General features: G+C 48.5%; 3 protein-coding genes across 3 annotated transcripts; 1 reads left to right on the top strand and 2 right to left on the bottom strand.

The window, feature by feature from the left end:
- Positions 1-7: 7 nt before the first annotated feature.
- Positions 8-2,258, bottom strand: N7533_008342 (uncharacterized protein; the record flags this gene model as incomplete). Its single annotated transcript, XM_057104992.1, has 3 exons — positions 8-1,890; positions 1,941-2,047; positions 2,101-2,258. 3 exons carry the CDS (start codon positions 2,256-2,258, stop codon positions 8-10), a joined length of 2,148 nt encoding a protein of 715 aa, XP_056959949.1.
- A 497-nt stretch (positions 2,259-2,755) lies between these two features.
- Positions 2,756-6,055, bottom strand: N7533_008341 (non-ribosomal peptide synthetase; the record flags this gene model as incomplete). The annotated part of the gene is made up of 1 exon (XM_057104991.1): positions 2,756-6,055. One exon carries the CDS (start codon positions 6,053-6,055, stop codon positions 2,756-2,758), a length of 3,300 nt encoding a protein of 1,099 aa, XP_056959948.1.
- Positions 6,056-6,498: 443 nt separating this feature from the next.
- On the top strand, positions 6,499-12,898 carry gliP (nonribosomal peptide synthetase gliP; the record flags this gene model as incomplete). Its single annotated transcript, XM_057104990.1, has 6 exons — positions 6,499-7,099; positions 7,150-7,290; positions 7,367-10,105; positions 10,157-10,431; positions 10,493-10,582; positions 10,646-12,898. 6 exons carry the CDS (start codon positions 6,499-6,501, stop codon positions 12,896-12,898), a joined length of 6,099 nt encoding a protein of 2,032 aa, XP_056959947.1.
- Positions 12,899-15,821: the final 2,923 nt, after the last annotated feature.

Here is a 15,821-nt window from a genome sequence, read left to right as displayed (position 1 = left end):
TAGCTCCTCACTCCACCACTTTTGTGTCTCGGCAATGGTGAAAGCAATCCGCCAATTGTGTCAGTGTGGTCGCAACCTGGCCCCCGCGAATGGCTTCATAGATGATGGAAATCCAAGACCCAACTGTTTTGCGTTCACGATTGAGCTTGAATCCCTCTTTCACCGTTGGGTGCTCAACCCGCCCCGTGTGAAAGGGGACCTCTAGTTCGCGTCGAACGAACTGATAGAGTAGTTTAGACGCATCTCCAAGATACTTCTCGGTTTGAGGGTCCGAGCAGGCTGCTGTTCGCATTGTTGCATATAGGGTCTCACACGCGGCGCCAACACGGGCCTTGACTTCGGCAATTGTTGAAAGGCGATCAGGATACTGAGTAGAACTTGAGCCATTCTTTTGCAAGAAGTCTATTAGTGGATTCCCCACTTCATTTGCGAGGAGCTGGGCACGAATTTGGAGGTTTTCCCGTGCGGAGGCAGACCAAGAGCTGCGAGCTGCCTTTGACAAAGATGCCACCAAGGAATCCAGCTGCTCGTTGGCAAGCTGGTCGTAGACATGGCGGATAATATTATCCAGTTCCTTGTCCAGGGTATCTTGGAATTGGACATTGAGGACTCGAAGGTCAAGAGCTTGGCAGACAACGTAAAGGTGAGCGGCGCACATCAAGGATAACGTCTCCACCGCCTGCATAGTATATCTTGAAGAGATCAGGGCGAGCGAGTTGATTGGCTGATTATTCATTTCGGCTGATTGAACATGCGATGAAACTGGGTTTGCCAAAAAGGCGAGCTCCGACATGTACGCTGCCATATTGATGTCAACTCCCTTCATGGTGAAGGAGAGATTTGGGTCATCAACCGCGAGGCTGGGTGGTAGTCCTCTGTTCAGATCAGGGTTGATGAGTTCAGAAGAAACGCTGAACAGCATTTTGCCCATCATTTGTAACGCTAGACGCGTCTTTTCGGTCGCTGTTGTGACAGAGGCTGCCTGAAAATTGCATCCAGAGTACACTTCCCCTGACACTGTATCGATCACAGGGTTATCCTGGGTAGAGTTCAACTCAACACTGAGCTGTTTGATACTGAGAAGAAGATCCTCGAGTCCAGGACCCAGCCATTGAGACGCACCTCGAATCGCATAACGGTCCTGGAATAAACCGGCACGGGTGCGATCTTTGGTTTCAGACGTTTCCAGAAGGGAAGAGCCACGCACAAAGTTTCGAATGTTCCGAGCGACCTCTAGCTGACCGCTGTGTGGCCGGATAGCAGCGATAAAGTGGTGGTAATTTTCGGCATTACCTAAGAGCGCTTCACAGGACATTCCGATAATGACTTGAGAGAGGGTAGCGAGCTGATTGGTGTCATACACAGCCAGACTTGCCACTGCTGCAGATGCTGCCGCTCCGTTGAGCAGGCCCAGGCCTTCTTTAGGTCCCAAAATGATGGGTTCAAGCTTCGCAATATTCAGAGCTTCTGGTGCAGAGATGACAGTCGGAGCTCCTTTCGCGTCCTTGTCCCAATGGACTTTGATATCCGGATTACCTTCGAGGATACCCGCAATGTAAGCCAATGGCATCAGGTCTCCAGAGGCAGAAATAGATCCTCGTAACGGGACAACTGGGGTCATTCCAAGGTCCAGTAGCTTCAAGAGATTGTCGATAATCTCATACCTCACCCCGGAGTGTCCACGAAGCAGGTGATTGCAACGAACAAGGACTGTGGCTCGCACCCAGGTGACTGGCATGCTGTGGAATCCGATATCGTAGTTAGCCTTTTCAGTTGCAAAGTCCGAGTCAGTCAAAACCCCTGTTTGGGTTAACTGTAGCAGAGCAGCTTGAAGGCCGTGGAAATCCAAAGTCCGCGAATCAGCACTGCCGCCAAACCCGGTGGTAACGCCTAAATAGGATTAGCTATACTCTAAGCATAACTTTGAGACGTTGACAAACCGTAGACATCATAGCCTTTTGCGAGATACTCTCGAAGCCATTTTACACTAGAATTGACTCGGTCGACAATATTGCCTTCTAAGTTGACGGTGGCTTTTCCATGATATCTGAATAGGAGCGTATTAGTCCAGTTTTTCACAATGACTGGAGTTGAGCCTACCTGGCAACAGCGACAACACTTGGGATATCTAAATTCTCGCCGTCTAAAAGAACAGAAGTCTCCTCTGAACACTTTTGCACTTTTATCCAAGAACGCAATGATTGTTCTAAATAAGGTGACCTAGCCTCCTTTTCGAGGGGGAGTCTGACATCAATCATGGTTGGGGAATTTGTTAGCACAGCTTTTTGCTTGTATATCTTGGTATAATTATTTGAGGGCAGAGAGGAACAGGGACATATAAGTGAAATTCTCCATTGATCCTTGTCGCGCGAATATATGTCTACGGCCGAGATAAGTCACATTACGGAAATGCAGCCTTCATGCCAGGGTGAATCTAGAAGGCTATCGGGCATTAAATTGGGAAATCATGCATTAGCGAGGAATGATACAATAGATAATAGGGATCGTCAGTCGTAGCTCCGGAGCCATCACGGACCCGGAACGTTTCTCAGCGAAAGTAAGGGGGTAATGCATGAGAATGATAGAACACTACATACTACATCGGTACGGACTAGTAGGTATCTACGAAGAGGTACGCAATATATGAAATGTATGGGGTTCGAGTCATGCGGTCTGATGATATGTGTTGTACGGGTTTGAATCTATATCCCTTGCAGCTCAACAAGATCTACTAAACTGTGGAGCCATTTGGAGACTAAACTCTCCAAGGCAAGGGCCCGCCGGAATTTTCCGCAAACTTGATTGCAGTGGAGCTGAGCATTTCGCAAAGCCTCACCGCTTCATCTTGGGAAAGGAAGTCTGTCCGACCGGCGACCCGAACCCCAGTGCAATTCTCCTGGGGAGCAATCAAGGCGTAAGGTACTGTGGGGACTTTCTGAAAATGGAAACGGGAAGGACAGCGGGTCTCTTCAAGCAGGATTTCGGAACTAGCGCCGAAATCTTCATAAGAAAACACGCTACCAAGCTGAGTGCCCGTAGACCATGATGTACTTTGAGAAACAATGTCCTCAAAATCAACGACTTCATATTGAGCGTTCGATATGCGCTGCATCTGAACCGCCCAGAGGAAATCGGCAATAGACCAAGACCTTTGAATGACAAGGCGCAGGGGTACTGTAGTAACAGCTGAGCCAAAAAAGTCATTTGCCCCATCCAATGGAACGTCTCGGCCGCTGGATACATACCCGAAGATGACATCCGGTTGGCCGGTGATGCCCGCCAGGATCCAGGCCCAGGCGGACATGAGTAAGGTCGCCTGGGTAATCCCCCTGGGAGGCAGGGGGAGCTGAACGTCTTGCATGTGGAGAGATAGAGAGCCCGGTGAACCTGGGCGAGGCTGCCACAATGTTGGCATAGTGACCCCCTCCAGTACCTTTCGCCAGTAGTCAAACGCTTTCGGCCGGTTTTGAGCACAACGGACCCTCATGTAGTCGGGGAAGTCTGTCCCTTGAGCCAAATGCCTTCCGGAATACGCAGCCATCAAGTCACGGTAAAGAATCTGCAATGAAATTCCGTCGTATTGCGCATGACTGATACGGACCAAGAGTGTCCGATTATCACGCGTTGATATCAGAGTGAGATGGAATGGCGGTGCGCCAAGGCATGGGTACTGGCGCGATGGCTCATGCGTGAGGCTTTCAATAGCGCACGAGAGATCCTCATCAACATCAATTCGTTCCAATGAGGGCTCAAAATGATGATGGACAACCTGGTATGTGTGATCCTTCCAGGTCAGAAATTCCGTTCGTAGGGCTGCATGTCTGTTCACAACCTTTTGCCAGGAAGCCTGTAAACGTGGGATATCTACTTCTGCCGGTAGTTGGATAGAGAGGTGGTCGGAGGGCTGCTGTAAATTCCATCTCTGGAATTCAGTACTAGGTAAGATGTCAACCGCATGTGAGGATATAAGCTTAGCTTTGATCAGCTCTTCCTTGACACCTTGTACAGAGTTTATCGAGCTGACAAGCCATTCGCCTTGGTGATGATGATTATCAATCGCAGACGACATTTTGTCGAGCTCAGGATTGGCCAAAATGGTTGAAACTCGAATTTGAAACCCATTTTTCTGACACAAAGATGCAAGTTTCATTGCATTAATTGATGTGCCCCCGAGATGGAAAAAGTTATGGTTCGGCCCTATGCTATCCCAATCGCCACCCAAGTGGAGCGCCTGGCACCATAGTTTCCGCAAAGCTAGTTGCGTCGGGTCTACAACCCGCTGTGAAACGTCAGGGGCTGCGGAAGGGGTATTATATTCAGCAAGCTCCAGGCCAGACAGCCTTTCCACCGCTAACCGCAACTGACGGCGATCAGTCTTGCCTGTAATTGTAGTTGGAAGGAAATTGACAGGGAAGAATGTGGAGGGAACCATGTAATCAGGGGCAGTTTGGCGTAACGCGTTCGCAGCTTCCTGGGCCGTGGCAAGGAATGAAACATTAGGAGCCCTCAGAATACTCTTGTCAGGTTCCGAAGACTGAGAATGACAAACAAAAGCGACGAGCATTGGTTCCTGGGCTGTCTTGGCTATTTCAGCCACTATCTCGACTTCAGGAGGGTACATGTTCCTCAGTCGCTGCTCTACCTCCACGAGCTCAACTCTTTGGCCTCGAATCTTCACCTGGTTATCCTTTCTCCCACAAAGTCGCAACGTTCCATCCGGCAAGTACACGGCTAAGTCACCAGTCTTGTATACCTGGCTGCATGGGGCCTGTCGGAAATCTGTCAGCCAGCGAGGTGCATCAACAAGGCTCTTGGCTGTCTGTTCCTGGTTGGAAAGGTAGCCCTTTCCCACAGTGTGTCCTTCGATTAGAATCTCTCCAACTGGGCCAATTCCTACTAGCTGCTCGTGGTCTTCCGCGTCGACAAGCCATAGGACACTTCCGAGCGGACGGCCAATCTGACCAGGCTCAGTGGCAGAAGTGACGGATGGGTGCACAGCACAACAAACAGCACACTCCGAAGGTCCGTAACCATTTACAAGCCGAAGGTTACCGGACCATCTGTTGACATCATCTTCTCTCATAGGTTCACCAGTCATGACAAGTGTGCGTAGTGTCGGCACTTGAGCAGGTGATATAATGCGGCTCACAGATGGAGTCAAGATAATCCAGTTGGCTTGGAATACATTGATGGCTTCGGTAAGAGAGCTCGTGCGCGCAGACTCGGAGGGAATACACAAACAACCACCCATCACGAGGCATGCAAGGTACTCAAAGACACTTGCATCGAAAGCGTGAGACGCGAATTGGAACACTCGACTAGTCGACGATAGGTTGAACGCTTCTGGGACAACTGCCGCCATTGTGGCAAATGCATCGTGCTGAACGCAGAATCCTTTTGGCGATCCCGTTGAACCTGACGTAAAAACGCAGTAGGCGGGACGGTGAGGAGGGACTGGTGCCAATGGAGGGCACCACTCAGTCTTATTGAGTGCATTCACATTGGCGCCCACATAAACCACGTCCAGGACGAGCTGTTGAACAAGCTTAGACTGCTTCTCGGAAGCAATGACGAGCTTTGCAGCAGTTATATCAAATATCTCCTTCAGTCGTGCAACTGGATGGGCAATATCAACAAGGAGAAATGCACCACCTGCCTTCATGACAGCTAACAAAGCTACCGTAGTCCATACCGACTTCTCAAAGACGAGGGGTACAATTCGGTTTGGGCCCATGTCATAACCGACGAGATGGGTTGCCAGCGTGGACGACATAATGTCGAGCTCACTATATGTGAGCTGTCCATCACTGGCACGAACTGCCACAGCTCCTGGTTGTGACAAGCTACGAGATTGGATGAGGTCATGCACGCATCGGTCGACCTTTCTGGGCACACTTTCATTCCACTTTTTTAGGATGCTGGCATCGTTGGAACTGAGGTGTGGAAAAACGCTAAAGGGGTCGATTGGTTCAACATCCTCAATAACTGATATCGCGCCATCAAATGACGGTTTGGTGTCGAGAGGAACAGCGGTTGGGAGAGAGAATTGCGACATTTCTTGAGTAGTAGCGTTGGGCAGTGGCTCGTCAAAAGGAACTAAGACAGCATGTATGATTAGGAAGGAGGGAAGAACCTGACAAGCCCGTGGTTTTGGAATTCAAACTAGTAGTCTAGACTCTTAGGTCTAGCAACCTCGTGACGATAGCGTGCCCATATCCTCTACCTTCGGATGCAGCTGCCCTTCTCTGTAAAATAACTAGCTTGTGATCTTGATCTGCATGCCGTGCATTAATTATTGAAATATGACGATGCAAGGATTGACATTCTCCACTCCGGTAATGTGATCTGCATCGCATTCTACAGACCTCCGAGCTTATTCTCGGGTCTCGCCACTTTGCAGGTAAGATAAATAAGATGTCGTAAAGAGCCTGACATTTCCTTTCACCAAAGAGAGTTCGCAAGCGGTACTTGTCACTCTGCTCATTTAGTCACAGAGAAATGGCTTCCAATTCGATTCTGGATTTATTCCGCACCTCTGTTGAAAGAACACCTTCCCAACTTGCGATAGATGAAGGGAACGATTTGGGCTTGTCATACCGTCAGTTAGACCTCGAGTCCTCGAGACTAGCCAGTCGTCTCCGCCATGTTGGCATTGACAAACGGAAGCCCATCCCGTTACTGGCAAGTTCTTGCAGTGATATGGTGGTTGGTGTCCTGGGGATCCTAAAGACTGGTGCATCTTATGTGCCCGTCGATCGCACTCAATGGCCACAAGAGAAAGTCGACTATGTTCTCAAAAGAGTGGAGGCAAATGTGATTGTATACACTGGAGACCGGCCTGATATCAGGAATCGGCAGGTCAAGTGCGTTCCAGTTGAAAGAGCAAAAGACTGGGGCGCAAGTGAGACTGCTGTTTCTCAGTGTTACGATTGCCAGACAGACACCATGTGTGTTATATTCACTTCCGGGACAACCGATAAACCAAAGGGGGTGGTTTTGACGCATGATTCGGTCCTGAATCTCGTTTCTTCTCCACAGTTCAATTTCAGAGTGTCACCAGGTGATCGCCTGCTTCTTGTACTATCCATCGCGTTTGACGGTAAATGACTACTGCATTTAGATGTTGATAATTTCTAATAAGATCGACAGCTTTCATGGGCGCGCTTTTCAGTACCCTTTGCAACAGCGGTACAGTGGTTCTTGGAAATCCCCTCAATCTGCAAGGTCTTGCAGAAACAGCCAACATCTTAGCTGTCACGCCCTCAATCCTCGATGCACTGACTCCGCCCAGTGCTTATTGCCATTACCCCAGACTTCAGAAAATTGTGTTAGGGGGCGAAAACTCCCTCGCAGAGGCTCATCACAGACTGGAGGAGGATGGCAACCTTGGATATCTGGATTGCCTATGGGCCAACCGAGGCCACATGTACCATCCTGACAGGCGCTCTCCAAACAAATCTTCATACCGGCACGCATTATACCACACGACTTGGTCAATGTATCCCACGCTCTTCTGTCATGCTGGTAGACCAGGATATGCAGCTGATCAATGAGGTCGGCGTGGAAGGGGAGATATTTGTTACGGGGCGGTGTCTTGCGAGTGGGTATTGGGACGACGAGAAGTTGACCAATGAAAAGTTCATCTTGTACCGGGGCGAGAGAGCATATCGCACTGGTGATATGGCCCAATGGGTGACTACAGATTCGGGATCTCGGGAGTTGGAATTCCTCGGTCGAAGGGACAGGATTACAAAGATACGTGGATTTCTCGTCAACCTCGCTCAGGATGTTGATGCCAAGGTTCTACAGCTTGAAACTCGTCTAAGCTTTTCGTTTTCACTACTCTTCAATGGTCATCTCGTCTCAGTTGTTGGTCCAGGTCCAATCGAGACAACTAGTCTACTCTCCAGGTGGAAGATGGATGTCCCAGCTTATATGGTCCCGGACCACATCCTTGTCCTGGAATCCTTTCCGATGGTGAACGGCAAGACTGATGTCAAGGCATTGAAGAAGATCGTCAAGGACTCTATTGGCTCAACAGTAGAGGACCCCATATCTGTTTCCTCGACGCTGAGTGAAGCTGTTATGACTGCTTTATCTCAAGTAGGGAATATTTTAATTCATCAGATTGACGTCAATAAGTCAGCAATTAGCTATGGAATCAACTCATTGGCTGCTATCAAGGTATCCTCGTTGTGCCGCCAGTACGGGTTTACGGTTCCAGTGCGGCACATCCTCTTGGAGCCATCTATCCAATCGTTGATAGGTCGGTGTGACGATCAGAGGTCGCATGCCCCCACGCAAGAGACTAGTCTACAGTGCCAGAAGGAATCAAGGGTCACACCCCTTCAGAAGGCCCTCCTCTTAGCTACCATGGACAATCACAAGATGAACTATGTGCAACAGCTTTCTCATTATGCTACAGCTGATGTGGAACGGGTCAAAAAGGCATGGGAGGCTGTCTTCTCAGTTGAGCCCATATTCCGCACGTCGTTTAGCTGGTCAACAGGGGAACCTATGCAGAACTTGCAGCCACAAGCTTCGTTTGTTTGGAAAACGATATCGGTGAAATCTCAACATGATATTGAGATGGCGTTACAAGAATTAATTAGCCGTGCCGACCTGGGTAGTACTTTTGCGGTTTTGCACTACGAAGGCAGTGAGCTCAACAGAGGCCAAAGCACAGTGGTGTGGACTGTACATCATGCCTTAGTCGATGGATTTTCGGCGTCATTGATTTTCCAGAAAGTGGATGCCGCCCTTGAAGGCAGATCCTTTGCGAGCTCTCTCCCGTTCACTGTCGCGGCAAGGGACATGGAGCACTTACGGCGTGCAACACGTACAGAAATTCAAGAATTCTGGATTGATCGTGCGAAACTCATCCTTGATGCATGCGGCGACATAGCATCTCCGAACGCCGGCTTGGTTAGCTCCCATCAACCAGATCATGCTCAGATTTTTGTATCCGAGAATGTAGATCGGGCAAAAGTCATAGAATACGCCTGCGCTGTGAATATTACCCCAGCGGCCATATTTAATGCTGCATGGATACTGCTTCTCACAACCTACACCAATTCGGACACAATCGTGTACGGAAGTGTCTTCTCAGGCCGCAATCTTCCCTTCGCATGGGCAGACACCATGATAGGCCCGTTGATCCAAACTTTACCTGTCCTTGTTCAGGTTGACAGGTCCTCATCTACCGAAACGTTTCTACAGCAGATTCATCGTGAAATTCAAGGCCTGGCTAGCATACACGTTTCGGAAATTCCATCGAACATACCAGCATTCTCCACCACCGTTGCCGTTCAAGATGGCGGGCTGATGAAAGGAACGACAGCCATCAAGTGCCTCCAAGATCCGTCATTCCAAAATACTGCAAACATCCCTCTCAACCTAGTGATAGACCCAGAAGAAGGTATCCGCCTCTTCTATAGGACTGATAGGTTCTCCCCGAATCAAGTCCAAGACATGGCAGATATGTATGGGAGCATATTACACTCTCTGGTTCATAGCCAGTCCTCCGTGCAGCAGTGTCTCGTCTTGAAGTTCCCCCCGCACATGCGCGAGAGAATATTGACAGGCGGAAACAGTAAATCGACTTCCAGCTTTACACGCAATTCGGGTCAAACCATTAGCAGTCTGTTCCAATATTCTACGTGGCACAATGCTTCAGAAATCTCCATTCAAGGAGCGGGGAAGTCTTTGACATACGCTCAACTGGCTGAACGTGTGGATAAAATCGCGAGCGTCATCGCTTTTCTCGTCCCCGCTGGTGCAGTCATTGCAGTTTTGGCAGACCGGTCCAGCAACTGGATTGTCGGAATGCTCGCTGCGATGCAAGCCAACACGGTTTATTGTCCGGTGGACGCATCATATCCTGAGGAATATCGTGCTCAGCTCCTTGATCGCAGTGGTGCCCAGATTTTATTACTTCCCGATACTTCACAAATGGAAAAGACAGGGCCAAATGGTCCACTCGCACTAGTGATAGACCGTCTTCTGAGCAAAAATATCAAGCCAGCGGATTGCCAAGCTAGGTTGCCAAATCCTAGCTCTACGGCTTATCTTTGTTTCACTTCTGGGTCCACTGGTCAGCCCAAAGGTGCGTCTTCGGTAATATTCAACATGAGGCGGAAATACTGACTTGGCATAGGAGTGCTGTGTAGGCATCGGGGCGTTGTCGCCCTGTATTCCTCCGCGCCCGCTCGACCCACGAGCCGTCCTGGCACACGAATCGGTCAAATGCTCTCTCCGGGATTCGATGGCTGTATCCATGAGATTCTCTCGACCCTCTGCTTTGGGGGTACTTTGGTACTGCCACGAGGAAAGGACGATAAATTCTCTCACCTGTCAGATGTGGATGTAGCAACACTCACTCCTTCCCTAGCCGCGGAGTTGGACCCACGAGACTATCCTAACCTAACATCGGTATGATATCCTTTTTTAAACTATAATTATAACATATTTCACTTTCCTGACCATCACAAAGATCCACTTCGGCGGAGAACCAGTGTCGGAAGCGTTGGTCGAGCGATGGGCTTCGGGCAGAGAGCTTTATAATATTTATGGACCCACAGAAGTATTATGACCCCTTTCTATTGATCTATTGGAATATTCAACGGAGTTAATAACCCATTTCCAGGCTTCTCTACTGGTGTGTCATCATCGTTTGAAGCCTGGTGTTCCAGTTACTCTCGGACGCCCTTTGCCATCAGCACGCATATACGTTCTCAACAATCACCTTGAACTGCAACCTACACTGACGATGGGAGAAATATATATTGCTGGCGTTCAGATATCCCGCGGGTATCTTGGAATGGAAAAGAAGACATTGGAAGAATTTGTACCTGATCCATTCTGCATGGGCTCTGACCAAGAAATGATGTATCGCACCGGGGACATTGGCTTCATGGATGAGCATGGAAACCTGCATTGCTGTGGTCGAAATGATCGGCAGGTCAAGCTTCGAGGATACCGTATCAACTTGGACGACATCCCAGCAGTCGTTTATCGGACGATGTGCTCGGTCTCCAACGCTGTCGCGGTCACAGATAACGGCGCTGTTGTGCTCTGGGTTGAGCCAGAAATCGATACAGAGTCATTGAGACGTCAGCTGGCCGTAGCGCTGCCGCCTCACTCGGCCCCGAAAAGCGTTTACTCTATGACAAAGCTACCCCGAACCAAAAATGGCAAAATTGATATTAAGGGTCTTGTCTCAAAGAATCACGTCGACCTGGCTACCAAAACAAGTCAGCCTCTAAATTCTCTAGAGGAGACCCTCGCAGGTATCTGGAGAGAATTGCTGACGTTGAACTCTAAGAGGCAAATATCAAATGCAGATGACTTTGCCGTCCTCGGAGGCCATTCTCTCCTCCAACTTGCCCTGGCTGCTCGCATCAAGAGCCTTTTCAAAATCCCAATTACCGTCAAAGATATCATCTCCGCATCAACGCTCCGAGATCTGGCCCGTCTTATTCAGACTCAGGCCGAGTCACAGCTGGATGATACGCCACTGGTATTACCGGAAGCTCAAGTTCAGCCACTTGGTCCAGAGACTCCTTCACCAGCAGAGGTCGAATGGATACATCGTTACAAAAATTCACAGACAACATCGAGCTTCAATGTACCTTACTTTGCGGAGCTCTCGACTGATGTTGACATTCAAAAGCTGGCCTCGGCACTCCAGTTAGTCTTTAATCGCCACCGAATTTTGCGTTCCAGGTTTACAACTTCGAAGAATAAGACGCTTCGTTCGATCACAAGCGACTCGATCACCGTACCTGTCGTAGGAAAGGTTGACGTCAGAGAGTATATCAACACACCCTTCAATCTCGACAAGGAAAGCCCTATCCGTGCCGTGGTTTCCCCGAATCAGCTCGTCATTTGCGCCTCGCATGTTGTGTGTGACTTGACTTCATTCAATGTGATCTTGCGGGAAACCGCCGCTGTATACTACGGTCAGAAATTGGAGCCCGTTAGTCGCGAGTACTTTGACACCACCGCCTGGAACCAACCTTTTGGCAATGATAAATTGTCCTTTTGGTACACTTATTTGAAGGGCCTTTCTGTCACTGAAGCTCCGGATCCAGATATTTCAATCGAGAATCCACCGTGTCGATCCTACCGCGGAAAGTCTGTGTTCCAGACAATTCCGCCCCAGTTATACAAAAGCCTTCTCGCTATTTCTTCCCTCAAAGGAACCACACTGCATCAATTTGGCTTGGCAGTAGTAGGCATTGTTCTTCAGACTATCTGTGGCCGACTTGATGTACTTCTCGGGTCTCCATACATGAACCGCTCTGACCCAAAGGACATGGAAGTGGTGGGCTTGTTTCTTCAGCCTTTGCCTGTTAGAATACTGCTGCAAAATGCGGATTCTACAACTGAGAATGCCTTTGAAGAAGTTCGATCGTCTTCTCAGTCTGCGCTGGCAAATGCCATTCCCTGGCATTCACTGCTAAATCACCTAGGGCTACAATTCCCAAGCCATCAAAGCCTCTGGCAAAGAGAGCAACAACCCTTATTCGACTGCGTAGTCACTTTTCACGACCAACGTACTTGTGGTAACGTTGAAAATGCCTTCCCCGTCAAGGGAGTGAAGCCAGTCCAAATTTCCGCAGAAGGCTCAAAGTTCTCATGTCTCTTCGAATGGCAGGCCAATGATTGCGGCTTAGGAATTCGATATGAGTACGACACAGATGCTTTGCCCAATACACTCATCAACGTGGTCAAAAGCTTAGTACTTTTCTGTCTAGAGCGCATGCTGGATATAAAGGTTTTGATGCGCGATTTGCGGTCTGAGATTGAAGACTCGTTTGAGGCGGAATGTCAGCGTCAAGGGTTGTTGAGAGCCGATGCGCAGCGATTGGGAAGAGCCTTCCTCATGGGAGTGTAAAATGTATCTTCGTCAACTCCGCCCTCGGCGAATACCTAAGGTCTTTCCATTTCGATGTTCAATATGACGTTTTTCGAATACTTTTTGAAAGTTCAGGCATAGAAGGGATACACTGGACAGATCAAAAACAACGAAATCTTCTGCACCTACTGATGCGACAGTGGGGCGACGAAAATGTTCGTATCCTCAAAGATTTGATGAAATTACTGGATATCAAGACGAAGGATGCTTACGGCCTGGGCATTGAGCATCACGGTGCGATCCATGGGGCGTTCAACAAGCCTCTTACAAACTTTCTCCAAGATAGGGGGCAGTTCGAATTTCAAGCCAAAGATTCCAGCGGCAAAACGCCTCTTGATTATGCAGAAGTAGCGATCAATCGCAAACGCCACCCACATCTTTTTGGGGGTAATCGCTGGAAATTATCTCTGCGGAATTTGAAAGATACATGCAATAAACGTTGATTTGTCTCTTATGGCTCTTTGTGGTAAATTACACTGGGACATATTTTGGAAAAGACGGGTTCATTGTGACAGAAACGTATTGTCCTGACTGACTGTGCTGACTGGATCATGTCACTTCCTGACCCATGTCAAGGATGTGGTGCGGATTTCGGTGCTCATCGATGGAGTAAGGTTATGAGAATAACAGTGTTGGCAATGATTCTCTGCTTGTATTAGGGGCGAAAATGAAGAGCAATACTACCAAGAAAAGACGTCCGCTTGAAAGTATATACATGGGGTTTCAGAGCGAATAGACAACCGCAACGCAGCAATGAGCCATCATTTCCTCAAGATTAGATACGTCTGCTTGATGATTAGCTCGACATGATTGGTCCTACGCTACTCCTTGCTCCACTTTGGAGAAGCATGACCCTACGCCGTCCCTGAAGAGGCATTGTGCTATGCCGTACGCACTAGTTGTTTAAACGCGATTTTGAATCTTTATAAAAGTGAACACTGCTTAATCTCGTATGTTGATTGCCTGGATTGCCTGGATTACCATAGCCGTGATCCGGTATTACTAACGTAATTCCCACATGACCGGGCCACCCCATCTAAAATCGCGTCTTTCTACCTACCAACCTACTTCAACCCCCTACCATGCCACCAATTCGCTCTGAATCTTCACAGAATTCAGGTAATCAAGAAGGCAGGATCTTATTAGCCCTTGATGGTCTTCAAAATGGCCGTATCAAATCTATTCGCGCCGCGGCTAGTCTATACGCGCTACCACGTTCAACACTGCAAGCGCGCGCCGATGGCCGAATTGCACGCGTCGATATGCGTCCGAATCGCTATAAATTGACTATATTAGAAGATGATTCGTTTATTGAATGGATTCTCTCTATGGATTCACGTGGAGCAGCGCCTAGACCGGCTACTGTGCAAGAGATGGCTAATATCCTACTGGCTGCGCGCGGTAGCTACCCTCCACCTACCGTTGGCAAGAACTGGGCATCAACCTTTATAAATAGACGTGAGGAGATTCGCTCACGCTTCTCAAAACGCTATGACTACCGGCGCGAACTAAACGAAGACCCAAAATTATTACGAGAGTGGTTTACGACTGTACAACGGGTTATTGATGAGAACGGTATCCAATCTGAGGATATCTACAACTTTGATAAGACAGGATTCGCAATGGGTCTTACTTTATCGCAGAAGGTGGTTACACGGGCAGAATACTACGGTCGGCGATCGATTCTACAGCCAGGAAATCGCCAGTGGGTTACTACTATTGAAGTAATCTGCGCAGATGGCTATTCGCAGCCGCTATGCGTGATCTTTAGGGGCAAGGTTGCTATTGCGGGTTGGTTTGATAACTTACCAAAAGATTGACGTTTTAAGGTCTCAAAAAATGGCTGGACTACCGATGAGATAGGCTTACGTTGGTTACAAAAGCTATTTATCCCATCAACAAATTCGCGTGTACGAGGGCGGTTTCGACTATTGATTCTTGATGGCCATAGGAGCTATCTTACACCCCAGTTCGACCGAATTTGTGCAGAGAACGATATTATTCCTCTCTGTATGCCTCCGCATTCTTCACATTTACTACAACCACTTGATGTTGGGTGCTTTACAGTACTAAAGCGCGCATATAGTCGCTTTATAAGTGACCTTGCGTGTAGAGGATATAACCGTATCGATAAGTTCGATTTCTTAGATGACTATCAACGCGCACGGCTAGAGATCTTCCACCAACCAGCTATTATTCGGAATAGCTTTACAGCTAGTGGCCTAGTGCCAGTCAATGCAGAAAGAGTGCTTTCGAAGCTTAATATCTCTCTACACACTCCGTCACCACAAAACAGCCGGCCAAACAGCAGATCTAGCCAATTCGCACCAGAAACACCTAAAACGGTCATCCAGCTACTTAAGCAAGCTACAATGCTTAAGGATCTGCTAAAGCAACGGTCAAATAGCCCTCCAAGCCCATCAAAAACTATGCTAGATCAGATCATCAAGGGCCACTGCATAGCGTTACATAACACTGCGCTACTAGCGCAAGAAAACACAAATCTACGCATAGCGAATGAGAAGGTGGTCAAGAAGCATAATCGGTCAACTAGACAGATACCCTGCGAAGAGGGTCTGACTGTTGAAGAGGGCCTACAACAGATTACGCAGCTAGATTTGCTAGCAGAAGCACCTATAGTTGGTTCCCATATGCAGGGTGAATTGCCTATTCAGGCAGATCAACCAGCAAAGAGGGCTCCGACTAGGTGTAGTGGGTGTAGAGAGTTTGGCCACAGGATCAATACATGTAAAAATCGCTATATTTAGTTGAATTAATAGGTGCTGGTTGAGAAAATCGATTTTGAATATCTCTAATGGTGGTAGGTGGCCCGGTCATGCGGGAATTACGTTAATACATTGCGGCTCCCTCTCTTGACTCACAACCCCACTGAACTAATCGC

This window comes from Penicillium manginii (assembly GCF_028828005.1).
Source record: "Penicillium manginii strain IBT 31320 chromosome Unknown utg000005l:1.0-5665137.0:1.0-5668048.0, whole genome shotgun sequence".
Taxonomy (NCBI): Eukaryota; Fungi; Ascomycota; class Eurotiomycetes; order Eurotiales; family Aspergillaceae; genus Penicillium; species Penicillium manginii.
The sequence above is the reverse complement of the archived record's forward strand: the minus strand, read 5'-3'. Positions and strand labels throughout refer to the sequence as shown.